The 21917-nt window shown below is 49.8% G+C and overlaps 8 protein-coding genes across 8 annotated transcripts; 4 read left to right on the top strand and 4 right to left on the bottom strand.

The window, feature by feature from the left end:
* Nucleotides 1-24: 24 nt before the first annotated feature.
* LTR84_004324 (uncharacterized protein) lies at nucleotides 25-1720 on the bottom strand (the record flags this gene model as incomplete). The annotated part of the gene is made up of 3 exons (XM_064847901.1): nucleotides 25-778; nucleotides 831-1299; nucleotides 1357-1720. 3 exons carry the CDS (start codon nucleotides 1718-1720, stop codon nucleotides 25-27), a joined length of 1587 nt encoding a protein of 528 aa, XP_064704440.1.
* Nucleotides 1721-2259: 539 nt separating this feature from the next.
* Nucleotides 2260-3213, bottom strand: LTR84_004323 (uncharacterized protein; the record flags this gene model as incomplete). Its single annotated transcript, XM_064847900.1, has 1 exon — nucleotides 2260-3213. One exon carries the CDS (start codon nucleotides 3211-3213, stop codon nucleotides 2260-2262), a length of 954 nt encoding a protein of 317 aa, XP_064704439.1.
* Nucleotides 3214-4719: 1506 nt separating this feature from the next.
* On the top strand, nucleotides 4720-6812 carry LTR84_004322 (uncharacterized protein; the record flags this gene model as incomplete). Its single annotated transcript, XM_064847899.1, has 7 exons — nucleotides 4720-4791; nucleotides 4849-5231; nucleotides 5292-5468; nucleotides 5523-5795; nucleotides 5843-6134; nucleotides 6199-6658; nucleotides 6715-6812. The coding sequence occupies 7 exons, from the start codon at nucleotides 4720-4722 to the stop codon at nucleotides 6810-6812; spliced, it is 1755 nt and encodes a 584-aa protein (XP_064704438.1).
* A 422-nt stretch (nucleotides 6813-7234) lies between these two features.
* Nucleotides 7235-10710, bottom strand: LTR84_004321 (uncharacterized protein; the record flags this gene model as incomplete). Its single annotated transcript, XM_064847898.1, has 4 exons — nucleotides 7235-7429; nucleotides 7491-10379; nucleotides 10427-10471; nucleotides 10525-10710. 4 exons carry the CDS (start codon nucleotides 10708-10710, stop codon nucleotides 7235-7237), a joined length of 3315 nt encoding a protein of 1104 aa, XP_064704437.1.
* A 1496-nt stretch (nucleotides 10711-12206) lies between these two features.
* On the top strand, nucleotides 12207-14038 carry LTR84_004320 (uncharacterized protein; the record flags this gene model as incomplete). Its single annotated transcript, XM_064847897.1, has 5 exons — nucleotides 12207-12369; nucleotides 12429-13127; nucleotides 13179-13346; nucleotides 13400-13571; nucleotides 13618-14038. The coding sequence occupies 5 exons, from the start codon at nucleotides 12207-12209 to the stop codon at nucleotides 14036-14038; spliced, it is 1623 nt and encodes a 540-aa protein (XP_064704436.1).
* A 1375-nt stretch (nucleotides 14039-15413) lies between these two features.
* LTR84_004319 (uncharacterized protein) lies at nucleotides 15414-15667 on the top strand (the record flags this gene model as incomplete). The annotated part of the gene is made up of 2 exons (XM_064847896.1): nucleotides 15414-15485; nucleotides 15536-15667. The coding sequence occupies 2 exons, from the start codon at nucleotides 15414-15416 to the stop codon at nucleotides 15665-15667; spliced, it is 204 nt and encodes a 67-aa protein (XP_064704435.1).
* Nucleotides 15668-16097: 430 nt separating this feature from the next.
* LTR84_004318 (uncharacterized protein) lies at nucleotides 16098-16840 on the bottom strand (the record flags this gene model as incomplete). Its single annotated transcript, XM_064847895.1, has 2 exons — nucleotides 16098-16762; nucleotides 16816-16840. The coding sequence occupies 2 exons, from the start codon at nucleotides 16838-16840 to the stop codon at nucleotides 16098-16100; spliced, it is 690 nt and encodes a 229-aa protein (XP_064704434.1).
* A 916-nt stretch (nucleotides 16841-17756) lies between these two features.
* Nucleotides 17757-21272, top strand: LTR84_004317 (uncharacterized protein; the record flags this gene model as incomplete). The annotated part of the gene is made up of 1 exon (XM_064847894.1): nucleotides 17757-21272. The coding sequence occupies one exon, from the start codon at nucleotides 17757-17759 to the stop codon at nucleotides 21270-21272; it is 3516 nt and encodes a 1171-aa protein (XP_064704433.1).
* Between the last annotated feature and the right edge of the window lie 645 nt (nucleotides 21273-21917).

Raw genomic sequence — 21917 nt, 5'->3', positions numbered from 1 at the left:
ATGCTCTCTCTCACTTGGTTCCGATCACAGCATCAGGGGCGCATTGGGTATCCGTATTGGTTGGGCATAGCGATCTTTCGATAACCATGCATGAGCGGCTTCCCAGATCAAAGCACAGCCTTGCCCTTGGCGGTATCTCAGAGGCAGATATCTCTCAGATAACTCCTGTACAGCGGACCATGTCCCTCCGGATTTTGTCAAGGAGTAACTGCAGAGCTGTTCGAGGTACCAGTTACGCAAGTATGTCTCCCGTGATGCGAACCCTCCGACGACCGTTGCCCAAAGGAGCAGATCTGGTTGGGTTTCCCCAATGCCTATCTTGTCACATTCGTCCAGAGCTAGCATAAGTGCCTTTGAGGTGGCTTCGTGCATCGGCCACTGAGAAGATGATGGCTCGATACACTCAGCCATATATGTGATAACGGCAAGGCGACATAGCTTGTGGAGAGAATCACTATTTACCGGCAGTGACAACGCATCATGCTGTAGAAAACGTCTGGTAGCGATGACGAAGAGGAAATCCATTCCACTTTGTGGGCCCATTTTCATCATCATATCAAAGCTTTCGAGTAGGCTGCAGATCCTGGTAGTCAGTTTGAACAATTCTTCCGCATCTTTGACTTCAAGTAAGCACTTGAAGCCGTTCTTGCGAGATGCAAATTGTTTCTTTTTTTCCGAGCTCCAGTTGGCGCGGAGAGTCTGGATCATACTAATGGTTGTCTTCTCCAGAGGGAAATTTGGCTTCCTCAGTGTGTTCAAGGAGTCTTGAGTATCAATCCTGGCCCATCGTTAGCTGGCAAGTACTTTGCTAGAACTAAGTTCCAACTTACACGAGAATCATCTCTCGCAATTCCGGGATCGAAATGCTCTGCAATCCACCTTTTTGTGTTGTAAGGCGCAAGACTGCATTAATGTGAGTTTGCTCCCAGGTCTGACTCGAATAGAAATCATTATCCCGGTGACCAACATCGCCCATCTGCGGGCGTTGCTGTGGTGGGTAAGCCGAAGTATGCACTCCGAGAATGGCCATTGACAAAAGCATTGCATCCGTAACACTTCCCCCATTGCTTGCAAGACCTTCTCGGAGGTATACAACCGCTTGCTGATGAGAATTCAGACGGAGAAATTCGGTAGAGCTATTCCCTGAGCCAAAGAACAGTTGGTAGCAACAAGCTGCATATGTGATGGCTTCGAGCAAGTAGGGCGTTTCCATTGCGAGGTGCGTAGTGGTTGACTTCCATCTCTCGATGATTCGTGGGTGACTCGACGATGCAAATGCAGGCCATTGATTCTTGATTGCTGTGATTCTTTAGACAGATCGCACATGGGAAATAAAGTAATACTATGATTGCGTACCTGATTGGAACAGAGCCAAGGCTTCGCTGGGGAAACCCCGAATGCAAAGAACATCAAACGGATCGAGACGACCAGAAGCCGGCTCTACTATTGGAAAGTCATTTTCCGAACCTGTTGATTCACTGTTTTCGCTGTCTGGGGGCGTATTATTGGGCTCAGGAGGGTTCAGTACTGGCTTGCTGAGGAGGATCGTCGAAGAGATACGAGGTTCTGATGCACCGTCTCGCTTCTTGCGCCTTTGATGATGCACAATGGCTGCATGCCGGTGCCGGCGAAAGACCTGATCTTTCTTATCCCCTTTACCCGCCGGCGTCCATATTAGGAAAGTGGACGGTCGAGGGGTTGCATTCTTGGTGTCAACCATTGCCATGGCACACAAAAGTACCTACCTCGCAATCTGGTCGTAAGCGAGCCACAAGGAAAACGCATTGACTGCTAACCATAAAGATGGTCACACAGACACGCTTACAATGCTTAGAGTCTTCTGCCGTGTGTGAAAAATTAAATCAAGTCTTGACTTTCCTTCTTCCAGCTGAAGATTGTCTTCTCACCGACCTCGTATTTGACTTGCTTCAGCTTGACCTTGACCCCGCTATTTGTGGCGCCAAGCCATTCCAAAAGTGTGAGGCTGTGATGGAACCTCTCAAGATTGTCTTTGAGGCAGCTTTCCACTCGGCAAAATTGCATTGGGTTTAAATTTGAGCATTAGATGGGGGAAAGAGGTCTAGGGTGTCCGAGGTCTCGACGAAATGAAATATCCATAGTTTGAACCATGATCGAGGCCAGAGACATGTCAATTGAGCAGCTTATTAAGTGCTTGTACCCTTCCAGTATTGCAGAGAATAGAAAGTACCAACTAACTTTCCCTCCTGCCAACTCCAATGCTGCTTAGCATTCGTGCCCTCACTTGAACTGATCCAGACCAAAGCGACCCTGATAGATGAGTTTAAGATCATTGGAGGCAAGAATCGCATCTTTTTTCTTCACCAGATCATCGACAGACCAATTTGCAGAGACAAATCTTCCAGTCAAGAAGTTAGCGGCGTCACTAGCAAGCCAGACGCCAGTTCCCCCAACCAATTCCGGGGTGTCGAGAGCAAAACGCTTGAAACTGTCTGGATTATGCGCGTTAGGCAAGACGTGATCGATAGGACGTGCAGTGGACCCACCAATGACCATCTCAGTCATTACCGTCCCAGGCTGCATTGCGATAGAGGTAACGTTCGAATACTCTGCTGCAACGTACTCGGCGATTTTCAAAGCCCCTAATTTAGAGATTGAATATGCGGACAAGCCTGGAAAGACCGCTGTTGCACCACTGGTGCTCAAAGTGATGATCTTACCCTGCCGCTGAAAACCAAGCAATGACAGAAACCCTCTGGTCGCGAGGAACGTGCCCTTGACGTTAATCTCAAAATCGGACCACCATGCGTTTGGATCCACGTTACCCAGAACATCGCTTGGAGAGAAAGTGCCTGCATTGTTGACAAGTACATCGGCATGCCCATACCGCGAACGGACTAATCTGAAAAGACGATCGACCGAGGCAGGATCAGTTAGATCGGTTGGCACTGAAATATACTCAACATTAGGATTGATCGCTCTGATCACTTCCTCGGTCTGCTTTAACCTCCTTATGTTCCGGCCCACGAGCACAATTGCTTTTGGTCCAGCCTTCGCAAACGCTGGGGCGAACCCTCTGGCACCAATTCCTGATGAAGCACCCGTGATGATGACGACTTTACCTGCTTGAGAAACTTCGGGATTCCTGGGATTGATAGTTGGATATTGATCCCGGTGGACTGTGGGTGTGTATGCTGAAGTCGTCACAAAGAAATCTGTGGGTAGGTCCTCCATGGCTGAGACTGATGAATGCAGCAGGGAGAATAGTGGTTAAGCATGCAAGGTATGTCGTCAATCGAACTCGGAGCGAATGCTCGGCCTAGTGGTTTAGTATTGTGAGAACGCCTGGATGTGTTTTACATATGTTGGAACTGGTAGGTTATTCATCACAGCGTCTCTGGCAGCTCTTTATGCCTTCTCAGCTCTTGGACAACTTCTCATCGAGAGGTTCGCCAAGACGCATCAATCACGGACAAGGCTAGATGTCACCAGGCGACGAATCGGGTTCAGGCGTCACCATCATGGACAGTGCATTCCATCATGAATGAATGGCCTTGTGCTTTACAAAGCAACAAGTAGTATCCTAAAGGAGAAGTCGCCGCGCAATTTTCAGCCTCAACCTCCCATGACCGTGGTAAAGCGAGGTTGGGGCCATTCCAAGCCGTGGAAGTTACTAGTCAACATCATAGAAGCAGAGTTGAAGCAAGGCTTACTAAATCTGCGCGATATGGATGGTAGCTACCTCGACGAGAGAGATTGAGTTTGGATATCGTTTGGGCTAGGCAAGAAATATGAGGTCGAGGTCGGGTTTCGACGGTCAAACACGGTGTTCACACGGCCCAGCATGCCAAGACCCGGCATCAGGCCATCTCCATGAGCAGACCACAAGACACTTAATCATTCCCTACTTGGGGAGGTAGTCCACATCGCTAAGCTCTATTGCGTTATGTCTCGAACTCAGGTTTCGAAGAGTAAATACTTCGACATCTCCATCACAACATACATACCATAATCATTCTCCCCGTCAGTGCTAGCCATGCCGTTCACGCATCACCGCGCACATTCGACTATGGCTTGCACCGTGACCAATACTTAGTATCCGACGGATAGCATCGGTTGGAAGAATGTTCTACCCATGAAGATCAACTGCACCCGGTGTGTTAGAATCACGTCAACGAACGTGAGAGGCCCCCTCGAATGCGAAATCTGATACTGGCGTCGGGTTCTCGGGGATAGCGAGGTTCACTCGTGGAAGTGTTGAGCACCATTGCGTACCCAGTAGGACACCCAGAAAGAAGTGTTTGTCAGGCCTGCCACCCAGGGGCACACTTACTCGTAGGTTCGAAAGTCATCTGCTTAGTCAGGTATTAGCTGAGCATCTCGCGAGTCTCCTTCCCTAAGGTATTTATCCAAGATCCTACCCGAGCATTCGTTTCCTTGGTGCCATATCTGCTGTCCTATCTTGATACAAATGATCAAATTGACCGTTATCTTCACGTGCTATCTGACAGTCATAGCGAAGACCTGAGGACAGACTGGATTCGAGTGCAACAAATTGGGGTGGATGTTTTCAAGGTCCTCATCTTTTCCAACGACAATACATTGACTTTCATTGGCCAATCCAGCCCGCAGCGGTCGCAATGGCGCTTTCATATTCAGATCTATGGCTGAACCTGAAGGGGGAAAATACTTCTTTCCTCATCACTTTCACCTTTACATTTCCCGGTAGGAGCGTTGACGATGTCTGAACATACAACAACCTCGGCTAGGACCGATGGCCCAATTCCAGTGACGCTGCTATCAGGTTTCTTGGTAAGTCCTGAGGCTATCCAGCTGAGCCTAGACTGATTGCTGGGCGTCGTTTCACAGGGTAGTGGAAAGACAACGCTGCTCAAACATATTCTGACGTCCCCCGACCATGACCTACGCATTGCAGTGATAGTAAACGACATGGCAGCTCTGAATATCGATGCGAACCTAGTCAGGCGGCATGTTGTTTCAAAGACGAACGAGAGACTAATACAGCTAGAGAACGGATGTATCTGCTGTTCGCTCCGCGGCGACCTTCTAGAGGAATTGGCTCGCTTGGCTAGAGGTGGTGAATGTGACTATGTGGTCATTGAGAGCACGGGGATCAGCGAGCCCATGCAAGTCGCAGAGACTTTCACGCAAGAGTTCACACAGGCCATGATCCAGGTGGCTGACGAGGGAGGTATGGATAACGTTGACGATCAGAAAATCCTCCGTGAAATGTAAGGCTTCCGTCACCTTCAAGTACATTTCCGGGAGGTGGAATTGACCTTGAGTACCAGAGCCCAACTCGGTGGCTTGCAAAAGATCGCAAAGCTGGACACACTAGTCACCGTCATCGATGCGTTCAACTTCTTCCTCAACTTCTCGACCACAGATTTCATCTCTGAACGATGGGGGAAGGATAAAATAGATCCCGAGGACGAGAGGACTGTGACTGATCTCATGGTCGACCAGATGTACTTTCCTATTCCAACTCTACAATCTCGTAGAAGTAGCTGACTCTTATTCAGCGAATTCTCGAGCGTGATTATCATCAACAAGATCGATGCGGTCACACCGGAAGCCCGGAGCAGGATTCTTGCCATTACGAAGAAGCTCAATCCGACCGCCAAAGTCATCGAGGGCAACTTCTGCAAAGTTAATGTTCGCGAGGTCGTCGCTACAGGTTCTTATGACTTTGAGAGAGCCGCCACGGGAATGGGATGGCTTCAGAGCCTTCACGACCTTGCCGTACGAGATATCAATGGGCAGAAGAAGATTGGTCCGACCCCAGAGACCGAAGAGTATGTGGATGAACCAATCTAGACAGCAGACCTCACTGACATGATAGGTATGGAATCTCGAGTTTCGTATATCAAGCTCGACGACCCTTCCACCCAAAAAGGCTGTATCAACAGATTCACGACAAGTTTGTCTTGATGGAAGGCGTCATTGAAGATGAGAACGAGGACAACGACACGGGAGAGGACGGTGAGGACACCGAAGATGATGATGACGTCGACAGCGGCTCCAGCGACAGTCCTAATGAAGAAGAGGATGTTGAAGACGACGCATCATGGTCAGATGTTTCCATGGCTGATGCAGAAGGGAAGGACGATTTCTCCAAATCCATCGATTCCCAGGTAAGTCTCTGGGTACTCAACGAACCCATCAGGTCGGGAGTCGCCGTATTGAAAATGGACATAGACTGCTTTAAAGAACAAAACCAACGACCCAATCTTCAGAGGTCTACTACGCTCCAAAGGCTTCATATGGCTTGCGACTCGACCAAACCTTCATGGAGAGTGGTCGCAGGCAGGGACAATGTTGACTCTCCAAGGAGGTGGTCCCTGGTTCTGCGTACTAGAAGATTGTAAGTACACACCACACGCCTCAGCCCTACTTATACGGTTGGCTGACGAGGCGACCACAGCAAACTGGCCCGACGACGAGTCCACGCGCAACAACATCATGGCCGATTTCAAGGAGCCATGGGGCGACCGACGGCAAGAAATCGTCTTCATAGGAGAGAAGCTCGACCACGCCGGGCTCCAGACTGCTTTTGACGCGTGTCTGCTCACTGATCCGGAGATGAAGAAGTGGGAACGCACAATGAGGCTCAAGAATAAAGAGTCCATTCATGATAAGCTTGCGGTCTTGTTCGAGGGTGAGTGACAATGCATCTTTACAAAATAGATGACCCTGCTGATATGACGTGACTAGATGGGTTCGAGGATTGGCCTGAATTGGTAGACGAGGACGACGAGCATACTGGCCACGTCCATAGCCACAAGAATGTTTCTCAACTTCACAAAAGCTAGAAATTTCGACGTCGCTCGGTGGAGCGCCGATGATGGGCTACGCCCGCTGCTGACGTTAGCCGCGAGGGCGTAGGTGGATTCTGGGTGATAGGTTCTCCCAGCTGGAGTAGCCGAAGGTAGCCCACCAGCAGTCGTTATAAACAGCAGCTGCGCACAGACCGGCATGTCCTGAGAGTGGGAAATAATAAAAGTTCTTGGGTTCATGGGCGTAGGCCCTCAAAGTCAAGGCGAATTACACTTTTACTGCATTGATCGAAATCCAAAGGATCCCCCACTGTTTCTTTCTCGCGTGTATCCAGAGCCATTGCCACTTTCCCGGGCTGGCTAGTTGTGTGCATGGCCTGTTCTAAAATCAAAGCCGTGTCGTGTCGTAATCACCAAATTTCCACATGCCATGGATCGTACATAGTCGTATCACCTCGTTATTGTATGTTTGCCCCACTCAAAGAGCTCAAGCCACCAGATCCTTCGGGCTCCGCATCTGGAGCCAAGCTTCCTTCGATCCTTCGTTTGGCTTCTTGTCTATCTTGTAGTGTAATGTCGCCTTCGTCTTTCTTCATGTCGGGTTTATGAGGTTCCACGTGAGGTGAGTGCCCGATGGACATGCCCACACGAATCTGTTGGAGAAATATTAATTGGGTCTGCTGGAGTTTGAACGAGGTACGACTTTGCACTTACCAGGGTTTCCAGAGCTCCATTGCTATTATCGATCAAGTCATCGTCGTAAACCATCCGACCTGGTTCGAAAAAGAGCAGAATGGTGCTTCCTCCAAATTTGAAGTAGCCGAGTTCTTCAGCTCTTTTGACACGCTCCCCAGGTCTGCGAGTGATGACTGTAGATCCCACCATCATCGCTCCAATGCAAATAAACATGACTCTTCCATGGGCAACCGAATCTATAGGGACAAGCACTCGAACATTGTCTCCATATACATCAAGTGCTGATCTGATGGCCATAGGATTGACAGTATAATATTCGCCCTCAATGGTTTTGGGTGTTCCAAGCGTCCCATCTACGGGAATGTGAAAGCGGTGGTAATCTTGTGGTGCAAGACGGAAGATTCCCATACTGCCACCTTTGTACCGCTTAGCTTCCAGAGGATATGCGTCACCAAGGAGTTTTTCCATGCTGTAGTCCCGACCCTTGACCCATATTCTTGTTGCGTCATCAATGGTATTGAATACTACAGATCGAGAATCCGCGGGTGAAACAATGACCTCTGGTCGATCAGGTGCACTGCATGGCCGAGCGCCAGGTTTCAGAGCTCTGTAGAAGAATTCGTTGAAGTTTTTGAACGAAGCAGTTGGGTGGAGGACTTCGGACATGTCCAGTCGGTGAAAGGCGATAAAACCTTCGATTTGAGCCACTGAGGCGGGGTCATCGAACTTCTTTCCTTGCTTGATTGAGAGAGACTTGAGCATTTTCTTGATTCTCTTCTTCTCCATTTCTCGTGCTCCCAGTGCTTTGTAGAGCAATCGAATGCCTATTCGGACATAGACCGACATTCTCTCCTCATTGATCTGGCCTGTCAAGCGATCCTGAACAAGAATGTTTGCGCTATTAGCACCCAGCTTGTATCCTCCATAGCTAATTTTGGTGATGACCTTGGAGTACCATTTCCGTTGTGCTTGACTTTGAGTCACAAAGCCGCCCATGACCAAGTTGTTGACTTGCCTCCAGTCTGAGCTGGCACATGTTGCGATGTGTGTTATAATGTCTGCTTCCGTACGCTTGTTCAGTTTTGGCTGGTGGCATATTGGACATTCGCGTATTTCTATGACGTGCTCTTCATCGTCACCGTCTTCTGAAAGATCATTTCCGAGTAGTTTACCTTCCTCTCCATCTGCACCAATTGAGGGGTGTCGTATTATGGGTATCGATTGGCGGGTTGGATCTTCATTGGTGGATGGGTCTGTGCTTGATTCGGGCACTATGGGCAATCGACTGTCATCCTCGTATTCTGGGTCGGGAGATGATTGGGCAGATGATCCCATGAAGCCCTTGAGTTTTTCGGATACCGTCTTTTTCTCATTGCTCTTCTCCAATTGCTCTTCCAAGCAAATGACGACCTGATCGAATGTCAAATCGGCTTCTCCAAGATCATCATTTTCGGACGCGAATCGCGCAAAAAAGGAATCTATGGTCGACTCCCTCAGAGTCGAGCCTAAAGTATCGAGCATAGCCGTCAGCTCAATTTTGCTGATTCGCTTGCTTTCGTCGACGTCGTACTGCTTGAGCATCGCTCGCCAGAACTGTTGCCTCAGAGCGGTGTAAGGTAAGAAGCGCGCTTTGATGGACAGCTCGGGTTTATGCTTGTCCTCCCAACGGTCCTTGTTCTTCAGCTCTAATGGGATAGTATAGGGGTTCATGCTAGGATCGTCTGATGGTTGAGCTGCGCCGTTATCCGCGCTCTGGGAAACCTTGAGAAAAGTGCCATCGGCTGGCGCGCTCGTAGGTATTGGAGTGCGGGTGCCTTCACTTCCATTGACACTAGACATGGAAGCTTGTGAGTCGTCTCGTCTGAATACCGGCCGAGCAAGTTTTGAAAGACTGCTTGCTGATGATGACCGAGAGAGAGGAAGTCGGAAGCGAGATTTGCCTTCCTTCTTCTCCATAGCAGGAGAAAACTCTGGAGGCTCAGGGAGATCAAAAAGACCTGTGACGGGGTCTTCCTCTGGTGCAGCTTCGATAATCTTCTGAATGGGGAAAGATGTGGAGGCTACAAAGTCGTTTCCTGAGAGTTTGTCACGATCAATGACTGTGAATGTGAGAGAATAGCGTGTCTCGTGGCGTAGGACCTGGAAAACCATCTTTTCATTGAATACAGGGTTCAGATTGTGACGGATGACTTTTGTCCTCAAGATTTTCCTGCCCAGTGCGGCGACAATAAAAGGATCCATGTCGAAAGAAGTTCGAGTCATATTGCGTTCCGGGGGCAGGTCGGTAACCTTTACAATCTCCATAAAAATGATGCCCGACACTTCGTTATCGGCTGCGAGAAAGTTATAGGCTCTGGCAGCAATGGATTTGCGTCGAAGGCGAGCGAGTCGTTTCTTCTTCTCCTTGGCCACGTCCTTCTGTGCAGGGTCGGTCCCCGCTTCCTCTTCCAAGATGTCGGCATCATCAATGTCATCTTCAGCCAACTGATCTTCGGCATTTGTAGAGACTCGAGAAAGATCGTCGTCATCCTCCTGGGCACCCAGATAGGCCTGAAATTTCCTCCGGATCTCTTCCGGGCTGGCTGAAGGGTTGGCAGAGTCGACAATAGAAAACTGGATGAGAACCTCGCCGGAAACAGTACCAGACTTCTTTCCTTCCCTTCTTGTAGATTTGAGTTTGTACCACTTGGGCTCTTGTTGAATTTGCCCGTTGGTAAAGATGTCTTCAATTGCAATGTCGAACTCGCCCATGTAATCTTTCCCGAAGCGATCCTTGTCCCAACAGGTACATTCAAGCAGTGGGACGCCAGTCAACGGCATATCGAAGCATATCTTCCACTCAGGGTTTAGATTTTTGCTAATGGTGGGGGTGGCCTGTTTTGCGTTCCCAAGAGTGACAACGAGGTACTAGGAGCGAATGAGAAGGGTTGAGCGAGAGGGAAAGATGTACATACCGGGTCAGAGGTGCCAGATCTGTCTTTTGCAGCCAGGTTTTGTGCCTATGATTGGGTGAGCGAAGGATGGTCCTGGGGTGGTTCTAAGACGAGCTCACCTTAATGACATAAACCTTGAGTATGAGTGGCTTCTGATCAGACAGAGTGGTATTGCTAGCAGTGCTTCCAAGTCTTGGTGAACTTGGCCTTCTATTACCATTTCCACCAGAGCCGTTGCCATTGTCTTTGTCCTTATTCTTAGACCCCAGGTGAGGTAGTCCCCGGGGAAGAGATATATGGACCATATTGAGGAAACAGGGAGAGGATATAATTAAGGGTGACCTGAAGGAACGACGAAGGCAGGAGCGGGCTTGAGAGTATTGAAGTGTCCTCTCTGCTCTGTTACTGTGCTAGGATTTCGGTGCGGGCTGAATAGTGGGAGCGGCTGAAGGATGAGTGCAAGTTTAAGTGGTGATATTGAATCGTAATGAGTGTGGTCATCAAGTGTTAGAGTGCCATCTGGGCGGGCTTGAGGATTGAGGGGTGAATGACAGTGTTGAGATCCAGTAGCTGCTGTTGTACAAGGAAGTGGGAGCTGATGGAGGAGGGAAGGGTCCAGCGAGCCAGGTACGGGAGTACGAATATGATGGTATGAGAACGTGTTTGGACTTTGGACGGTGATCCAACATTCAAGGCCCCTCGTTGGAGATTTAGTGAAATTGGTGACCTATCTGGTTAGATACTGGCGGCCGAAGGTTTTTAGTGCAGCTTTAATGCCTGCTTTAAGACACCTGACTCGCCGAGGGCGGGACACTCCCACAGGCTAGTGCGAGCCAGCTTGCTAGTACAAATAGCCGTTAAAGCTACCATGACTTTGCAACTTGACCGTGGCGGGCACGGCAGGCACAAACGAGGACCCCTCGGGCGGCAGGCGGGGACCCAACTTTGCATTGACATGTCCTTCTCCAATGCAACTGTCTACATCATCATGATCCATAGTGCTCCAAATGCCACGCAATCACATTGCTTGCGGGTAGTTTGGTCAAAGGATTTGCCGGGCTTCAGTGCTCCTTGACCACGTCAACTTCAATCACCTTCCATAGGTACTTTGTAAGGCCTTCCAGGTGCATCCTGCCCCTTTGGCCCCCATGCCATTCAGTCTTGTAGGCTTTCCTGGTATCTCGCCAAGCTCGTGACTCTCCGGCTCTATCCGTTTATGGCAGATTCAAGTGGTCCGATATCTTGCTGAACGAGCATTTTGTGATGGGTACTAGCAACATGATTGGATTGACATGTGATCAGGACGTATATAGTGAGCTTGAGATGCTAAGATATAACCGTTGTGACATTTGCTACCAAGGGCTGTCAAAATTCCATATGGCGCACCAAACTAATCAATTGTGGCTCGTAATAGATTTGTGCCACAGTGAAGTGGCTTAGCTGTACGGTCCAGCATTCAACCACCAGGTGCAATGCAATCAATGTAAACAAATGAAGGACAGCCCGCCGCTGGCCGCGGTTCAGCATTATTGCTGCAACCACCTCAACCCTCCACCACCTACTCAAAGTCTATGATGTCGCACGACTAACCTATTCACTTCAGCACGCGACCCCACGATACACTCGCTACTAAAAACATCAATAGAATGAAGCACCGTTCTCGTTAGTTCCATCGTTCGAATGCGACCACCGCACTGCTTGACGCGAAACTCCCACGTGCAGTTAGCATTCGCTTCTTCATCTCACAACTATGCTTGTCGCGCGACAACCTCTACAGCCCCTTTCAGCATCATCAATACAAATGTCCGAACGGCGATTAAGCGCTCGATTGCATCAGAAAGATGTTGACCCGCCAAACTCGAAGCGCGTTCAGGGCTATGGCAATGTCAAGACCTCCAAGCAGACCTCAGAGTCATTGCGCGCACAAGCTGCCAAATCTCTTAATGAGAAAAAGCGCAAATTGGGTAAGCTGCATTATTGCGATGCGCGAGTCGGTCTTGTACTGACTTGCTTCTCCTACTAGATTACGATGAGGACGACGACGGGTTCCTGTTTACTCGCGTCAAGAAACAAAAACCGCCACCCAAAGAGATCGAACAACTACAATTACTCACAACTACGCAACAGCCGCTGCCCCAGTCTGAAAGCTTAGAGCACACAAGACAGTCGAAAGGGGATGATGCCAAGCCAAATGATAAAAAAGGGAGGAAGAGGCTCTCATTTTCGACGCCCACTCCCAACGAACAACCCTCGGTGCGCCGTTCGAAGCGTTTGTCGCGTGAGTATGAAGACCGAGCCACAACTCCGGTGACCAAACCCGAAAGAAAGGCCATCTCAAAGCAAGCGAATAACGTTTCCATCGAGGAGAAGAAGTCTTCACCTGCAAAACCTAAGAGAAAGCCACCAAAACAGCCCGTGGTGGAAATACCGCGTCCTACACAGGCTCAAACTCAGCCTGAATCTCAACCTCCACCATCAACGATCTCTGAGCAAGTGCCACCTCCACAATCTCAGGATCAGATCCAACCAGGACCAACGACAATTCCAACACAGGACGAGGACCATGCTGCCACAAAGATCGCCTTGCCTTTCGCCGACACGCCGGTGATCAAGCGAAACAAAGCGATGCGAGAGGGCAAAGGTGGCAAAGGAGAAAGGAGAAGTAGTCTCGGATTTCGAGGACGAAGGGCAAGCTCCTTGATTGAGACGGGAAATTCTAATGGTGAGACTTGAGATCAGGTGTTGGGAGCAGCCAATGCTAACGATGTGACAGCTCTGCCACATAGCGAAGTGGAAATCCCCGACTTCTACAAGCATATTGAGAGCGAAGGTCTTCTAGAGCCACGGCGCATGAGACAACTATTGACATGGTGCGCTACTCGCCTATTAGACGAGAAACCGATGGGTACGGACTTCGAAGATGCAAGTGCTCGTTCAGCAGGTTTGTTGTGCATGATTCTATGTTGGAGTTGAATCCCCACTAAAGTGTTATAGCTCGCGTTATCGAAGAAGAATTACTAAATGACCTGGCCAATCGATCTGAGCTCTCTGACTGGTTCAGTCGAGAGGATGCACCTATACAGACGAAACCACTTCCACACAGGGCCAATCCCAGGAACCTTCAGAACGCTGAGAAGATCTCCGAACTGGAAGTGCAAATCAAGAGGTGAGAATTAGTCCAGGTTTGTGAAGACAAGACTGATGAAAGATAGGCTTCAGGCAGAAAAATCGGAATTGGAGTCTCTTCTACGACCACCCAGTGTTCCGGACCGAAAGAATCTCGACCTCTCGGCAGGCACATTGCCAGTAGGGGAACTCGTTTCACAGTCCGACAATGCAGCTCTGGCTATGTTGCAACAGCACGTCACGACTTCGGTTGAGATCTCGAAAGACCTTGGTGAGCTCTACGACTCGATTGAGCCAACGATTGATGCCTTTGCAGATGGTATGCACCGAATAGGGCAGTACCGTGATGCAGCGGACACTATGGCTGGGCGAGTCCTGTCAATATGTGCCGAAGGACTGGCCAAGAGAGACAAAGAAGAGAGGAAAAGAGCACTTGCAAGCGACGGAAAGACACCACCAAAAGATCTCAGTGCAGTGCTGCGGAGTCTGAGCAGAGCAGACAGATGATGCTCAATGGATCCCCAACCCTAGCCAGCATTGTTGTATATGACTGAATGTTTTTATGAGTGGGGACTACCCCAATTGGGGTTCTTGGATGAGGTGGAAGCAACTGGCTGTTGTCACTATCGACACAGTGTACTGTGTAATTTGTGTCTGGCAACCGACCTCACCTCTGGTCATCTGAAGTGCTCGAAATGATACCCCCGTTCTCCAAGAATGAAGAAACGATGATAACCCAACTCAAGGAGAATGCTTGCATACCGTGATAGTACTAGTGATGTTCGACCAGGCGCCACAACACACACGCTGTGCCACAATTCATTTCACAGCCACAGCCCGACGCTGATCACAGACTTTCGCAACATTCAATAACAGATACTTAATTCCAATGGAGTGTGATGTGTCATGGCACTGACAGAGAGATCAAAACCGCCACGCTGATACTTCGCCGTGACCTGCTGCTAGACGCATCGTACCTGATGCATCGCGGCAGATGCCAGACCTATCGAGGTAGGTATATTTCGAGTCACGACTCTCGGTGTCCGTGCACAATTCGGAGAGGTTACAATACGAGTATGTTCTTTCAGCAACAGCTCGGCGGGTCGGGCACGGTTCATTCCTCAGGATCTAGGCTGTCCTGTGATTCCAGGGCACAGCTGGAAGGGGTACCAATGTACTACTGTGTCTGGCCTCAAGAGGACTTGGCATGGTATGCTGGCTACCTTGGTTGACGCAGTTATACGGATGGGACATTGATCCCCCTATCATGCTTTCTGGGGCTTCGATCAGAAGGTATTTGAACATTCGAGGCCGAAGATACCACATCTCCTATCTCACCGAGGCTAGGCTTTCAGAGATGTTGATGAGAGGACCTAGGTGATGGGCAGAAATGGCCGACCAACAAGGCCATGGATTGATTCTCAGCCACAGTTCGTCATAACGCGGTGACACCCTCCTGCAGCAACCCAATGTAAAAAAGAATGATAGTTAGGTGTCTATCCCGTGAAATGAGCACCGCCCAAATGCCCAGCATGATAACCAGCTCGTCACTGGCAGGGTTGGTCGTGAAGCAGCCAACGTGCCTTGGATGCAGCGGCTTGGCGATGCAGCAGATCCAACCGTTGTTTGGACACATGACGTAGATGGCAAGTCCGTGCGCATTCGAGTTTCCATGCAGTGGGGAGGAGAAGGAGGGAACAAGAAGCATTCACTGTGAAGTCTTATATTACAGGCATTGGATTCTTCTTTTCTTCAGGTCATTATAACCATAACTCTTCATCAAACGACCCTCCTCTTCGTCTCTTACAAACATTCCTCACTCTGCTCTCTACACCTGTTCAGAACCAAACAAGTCAACTCAACCACCAACACAAACACCAAAATGCCTTTTATGTACGTCAAGAACTGGGGTGGACGACGCGGCGGCGGTGGCGTCACTGTCGACAGACACGGTGTTCGTCGAAACCCGTTCCGCATTTCCTTTGGTCGCTTCAACTGCTTTAGATGAGCACTATCTTCGCATTTCAAACCAAGGACTTGTGGCACAACACTTCTGAGTCCGACACCGACATGGTCGATTCACAATATCTGGCCCGGCCGATCTGGAATCAGATCAATTTGATGGTCGACTCGTGAGCGGGACTTTTTGCGTTTCTTCGTCGATGGGGCTGAAGCGTTCAACGAATATGCAAGGAATGGAGCATTGGCGATCAAGGCAGCAGGGCGTTATTCTTCAAATTCCATCGTATCGTATCTTATCCTAAGGGAAGTGCTGTAGTATCAATGCAAACAACAATCAACCATGGAACATCAAGCATATCTTCTATCCCTCTCGTGTCCTGGTTCTGGTGATGTCTGATAAGTTACGAACTTACTGTCATAACTCAAGCATAATCAAACACAGCATCGAAGCCAATATGTAAACTTCTGAAATCCCATTCTCGCTTTAACTCCAGGGTATAGTCGTACAATCTTGGATAATATCCCGGAATTCATGCATGTATGGCAGTAGGTTTCCGTCCCAACAACATAGCTTCTGTTAGGTAGCAGCCTCAATAGGTGACGTTCAATCCACCGCCATCTTCCTGGGCACATCTTCGCTTCCTACGGAGCTGGTCGAGGGCGTCGCCTTGGTATGTCGACCACTTGTGCCAATATCATCGTCATCGTCCCATCCGTCATCAGGCACATTCTCATCCCAATTATCCAGCTCTTCTTCAACACTGCGCGTCGTCGTCGCCAGAGGAACGACGCCGGCCTCCAGATCGGGATCCCGCGCGCGGCCGAGCTCTCCACCAGCCTCATTCAGTTCCACGTCTTCACCTTCGAGCTCGCCGTCCGCCAACGACGTGTATTTCGAGCGGCGTCGTCTTTCGGCCGCACGTCGATGGTACGCACTCGACAGGCCCAGTGCGGCCAGACTGCCTAGGACGTTGGCGAGGACATCCCAGGGATCGAATTCACGGTCGTTGGGGAGCAGACCCTGTGCGACTTCACTCCCAACGGCGAGTACCAGTGTGCACACAATCAGCGTCAGATGGATCACGCGTCGGCGCGTTGTGTCGAGGATGAAGTAGAAGGTGACGGTCAGGGCGAAGAAGCAGATGAAGTGCAGCGCTTTGTCCGATTGGCGTGGGATGTAAGGCTGTGCGGCGACGGGGGTAGAGGGTAGCGATGAGTGTGGCAGGAGGCCTAGTGACGAGGAGAAGATGAGGAGTACGACAAACGCAACTGTCGGAGAGTATTAGTATGTCGCTTCTGTTGGTTGTTATGGAGAGACTTACTCGCGAAAGGGAAACGTATGCGCATTGCCGTCGTATTGAGCTGATGTCGTTCTGGAGAAGAGAACAGCAGCCTGCTGCGGAGATGATGTCCTTTGGTGGACTTTTGGGAATGGAGAGACGAACGAGTGCAGCACGTCAGGTCGATAGATGGCAGCAGTGACCGCCTGGTGTTATATCGTTGAAGCCATGGGATTACATGTGGTCGGGAACAATTAGGATGGGTACCTGGGTATGCAGTGGTTGGAATTACAAGACCATGTACGAGTATCCAGATGGGTCAACCAAGTACCTCCTAAAGTGTCCTTTGACTCTGTGGATAGCCTCGGAATCCAGTTACATTACCTAAGGACTTAGTCAGCGGATCCCTGGATCCCAAAAGACTCATAGGGGGTAAGGAGTGCTTGTGCGGAGTATTAGGGCAGTTAGTGTCAGTGCAGAGATAAGTTATAGGCGTGGCGTGGGTGCGCAATAGGCTTGGAGATGCTTGGGTGGTAGGCGTGAGCGAGAGGCGAATAAGCGTGGTTAGGCGTGAGGATGACCTCGTAGAGGCCTTTCGTAGTCATCAGCACCCGACGCCCGTGCCCCGTACCGAGTCCTCGTACTAACCTTGGGCAACTCCCTAACCTACTCGTAAGCTGCAACTGCCCAAGGCTACCTTGACTCTACCGTTACTGTATGCGGCCGCGCCTGTACGTTCTTTCAACCTCAAGCGTTCGTTTCTGCGCGCTCCAACCTCAGAATCACCACAACTTCTCCATCAAACAACTTCCTCCATCCATCTTCAATCGATCTAATTTCATCAGCATTCGATTCTGTGCACTTGATTCCCCATCTCTACCTGGTTTCAAACCTGCCCAGCCACTCTCGTCGTCGTCGCACGACACGGGCAAACTGGAGCAATCTGCACCCCTCGCCCGCTACATCGGGGGTTGGCATCGGCCATGTCCCTCGCATGGCCGCCCCAAAACAGCCAGAAACCTCCAGATGACGATTCCCTCCTCCATGCCATCCATCGCGATACTCTCAACGGGCTTTTAAGAGCCCCATCACGTCCTCACACTCCCAGTTCCTTCAACAGACTGCGCAGTCTCGGGAGTGGTTCGCAGACGGGCCAAGCCCCGGATCCTGAGCCAAACCTCGACGAAGATCCCCAGATAATTCGCTTCCGCGCTTTATATCAGGAAACCGAGTCCAAGTTCGCGAATCTCTTCGACTCCACCGGTCAAGTCGTCATTCCGGTGCGATCCCGCACTGTACGTGCGCATCCCTCCTCCTCACAACCCGAGGTCGCTGTCGACTCGAGTTCTGTCGTTCCTCCCGTTTCCAAGAAACGGAAACTTGACGATGACTATGACGACTACGACGACGACGATGATGAAGACGAGGATACCTCCAGAGCGTCACCTTTGAAAGACAAACCAAATAAAGTTCAAATCATCGCCGATGCCACCTCCTCGCCGGTCCCCCGACCCGTGGGCTTTGAGCCTTCCAAGATTCCAACTAAACCTCATTCCACTCAAAAAGAGTCTGCGGAAGATGTGCGCAAGAAATTGGAAGAGGCGAAGCGCAAAGAAACTGCAACTGTTCAGTCGTTATCTCGGACCATGTTCTTCACCTTGGAAAATGATCGGGATGCCATGTTAGACCAGCAAAGACTCGACGAAGCAGAGCGACGCGCCGAGGCCGAGGCTGAGGGCCATGCCAATCGACAGAATGCCTCCATGCAACAAGGCAGCCTTAGCAAAGCCAATCTCGGCGCGTCGAGTTTGACCTTGAAAAATCTCATTGCGCTTCTCGACGAACATCGCTCCATGGTCCATGCTACCGAATCAGAGCTCCGCGCATTGATGAGTGAAGTGCGCAAGAACCGAAGCAAGTGGGCAAGCGAAGACAAAGTCGGCCAGGAAGAATTGTACGAGTCCGCCGAGAAAGTCCTGACGGAGCTGAAGGCGCATACCGAACACTCGACCCCTTTCCTAAATCCCGTGAAAAAGAAGGATGCCCCAGACTATTACATCATCATCAAACAACCCATGGATCTCGGCACCATGACTAAGAAGTTAAAACAGTTTGCCTACAAGTCCAAAAAGGAATTTGTAGATGATCTCACTCAGATCTGGAAAAATTGTCTCAAGTTCAACAGCAGCTCCGATCACCCCTTCCGAAAACATGCTCTCTTCATGCAAAAGGAGACTGACAAGCTCGTCCCTCTTATTCCGGACATCACCATCAAAGATCGCGCGGAGGTTGAGGCGGAAGAGCGACGACAACAGATTGCAAATGGTGAAATCGATGATAATGCCGAAGAGAGTGATGATGAGCCGATAATGAGTTCTCGAGGTCGTAAGGCGCCCAAGAAAAGCGCAAAGAAAGGCGGCCAGACATCGCGAAAGGCTCCACCGGAGACGACACCTGTTCCGGAAACCAAACCCGTTCTCCAATCCATCAGTTCTGTTCAAAATGGCATTCGCGCTGATTCGGAAGTTGAAGGTAGCCAAGGTCATGGTACTCCGCCGCCAGGAGGCATATTGACGCCTGTTGGTGCCCATGGTCCAGGCAGCGTCATTGGCGCAGGCAGCGAAGCCCTTGATATGGACCTGCCTGGACTACCATCCCAACCGGTCATCCCCGAATACGAGGATGAGGAATACAAACTCTGGAAACAAAAGACAAAGCGAGACCGAGCTATGCTCGCTGCCGCCAGGCACAAGCTATTCCGTGGAGACAAGCTGAATCCGGATGAAGATGCATTGCTACGCACTAAAGCAGGCATGCGCCGTTGGCAAAGAATCCAGGATGAGATTGCCGGCAAAGAAATTTCCGACTCCAATGGAGAATCCTCTAACCGAGATAAGCTTCAAGGTCAGACTCTTGCCGAGGGAATGGAAGTGGAAGAAGAAAGCCTACTTCCAGACTATTATGATACCATCGCCGCAGTCCCTGATCTTGAATGCAAACTCAGATGGGAACAAGATACTGAAGGCCATGTCATAGATCACGCCGAGGAATACTTACGCCTGTACCCGCCGAATCAGTTCATTGCGCCAAAGAGCAAGTTCAGCTCAAAGATCGAATCAAACATGAGACAAATGCAAGAGACTCGGAAAATCGTCTCCAAAATTGGTGTCGTCAAGCAAATGCAATTGCAATCACAGACCTATCAGAACCAATTCCAAAAGTTTCAACCTGAGCCATTTCTTGAGCAAGACATTCCAAATCACGTCATCTCAGACAATGGCCCATTGATGGCGCCGTGGGTCTGCAAAGCAGCTTTCCAGCGTTCGATAGGGCAAGTTTTCTTCCATGCCGGCTTTGAAGAGTTCCAACCCTCTGCTTTAGAGGCTATCACAGATTTAGCAGGAGACTTTTTTAAACGCCTATGCACAACACTGGTTAATTATAGAGAGGATTACAAAATCCCTGTTCAAGTTGCTGTTCCCGCCAGTCAGGGCCAACCGGCAGGGATTGAGACCAAGTATCAAAATCCGAATACCACCGAAGAAGCCCTTGTGCACACTTTACATTCTAGTGGTGTAACTATCAATGACTTGGATATCTATGTCAAAGAAGATGTCGATCGTGTTGGCGGACGACTTACCACCATGCATGACAGGATGAAAGCACATCTTGCCGATCTCCTTCGACCTGCCTTGACAGATGACACAGCCCACGGTCAAGGTTCATTCGCGGACGGTGGTGAACAATTTGTCGGTGGAGACTTTGCTGGAGATCTGGATGAAGATTTCTTCGGTTTCCGTGAGCTTGGTCTTGATCGAGAATTTGGCATGGCCAGTCTCACTGTACCTTTCCATATCCTTCAGAATCGTCTGGGTATGAATAATCAGCAAACTAACACCGTAGATCTCGCCGAGAAGATGTTTAAGGAACCAGCTCGATGGCCAAAGGTTAATGTCGAAAACATTGAAGATCAAGTTGGTCTGGTCAAGAACTGGTTCTTAAAACGAATCCATGACAACGGAGATCGACCTCTGACGGAAGACTTGGATCTGCCACCTAAACAAAGGCCAGGCTATGGAAGAGCAAGAATTCCTGCTAGCGGCAAAATTGGTGATGGCACTCTCAAGAACAATGCCAGTCCTGTCAAGAAGTCAGGCGCAGCCAAGAATCCTCCAGCTGCAAAAGCCAGTGTGGGAACCACACCGGGCGAGAAAGGAAAGAGAAAGTCTATTGTCGCAAATGGTGTCACCGAAGAGTCTCCTATGGTCAACGGCGTTGCGGATGCTGACACTCCGGGTCCAGGTGGTGATGGTAGTCCGGAGAAAAAGAAAGCGCCTGGCAAAGCTAAAGTGACACTGATTGAGAAGATCGCCGACAAAGACGCGAACTCATTGATGACGAATGGCGTGGATGGATCCACCACAATCAACGGCGCTACCAAAGTCAACGGCATAATGGAAGACGGCGACGCAAGTATGATGAGTCCTGAAAGTTTGTGATGTTCGAGCGAACGAAAGCCCTGATGATGGCCCAGGCGATCGGAAAAGTAGCAGCGACAGCTGGGAGTTTCGGCGGCCAACTTCGAAGGCGGAATACCCCCTTTTTCTCCTTCTTTTTGTATGTCACATATTACCTGTTTACCCTTTTTTAAACGATAATGCGGCTTTGGATTGGAAACGAAGAGGAGTGGAGCGGAAATTGGGAGTGTCGAAATGAAGACTTCTCGTCAGCACAACATCATGAGTGATTGCTACTAGAAGCTGTTGTATGGAGTATGATGGGAATGGTGAGAGGTAGAGAATCCGAGGCAGAGTCAGAGTTAGTTGCACTTACGTTACGTACCTATGTAGGATTGAGGGTTCAGAATTGCATATATCGATCGATCGGTTTGTTGATAACTTTTGTGGCTCACGGTCTATTGATCCATTACGGGCATGCTTACCTAAATACTTGAAGTAGGCATTTACTAGTCACGTAAAGTCCAATGAGCAATTACTACTGAATGATTTGATGGAAGGCGTGGTGGAAGACTTGTTCCTGCTCGTCCGAAGAAATACTGGATCAGCGTCCGTGGCGAATATAATCAGTGCCGTCAGCGTCAAGAACTCATGTATATGGGGTATACTTACCCTGATCCAAATGAT

This window comes from Exophiala bonariae (genome assembly GCF_035927105.1).
Source record: "Exophiala bonariae strain CCFEE 5792 chromosome Unknown scaffold_19, whole genome shotgun sequence".
NCBI classification, from domain to species: Eukaryota; Fungi; Ascomycota; class Eurotiomycetes; order Chaetothyriales; family Herpotrichiellaceae; genus Exophiala; species Exophiala bonariae.
This window is presented reverse-complemented; position numbering and strand designations above follow the sequence as displayed.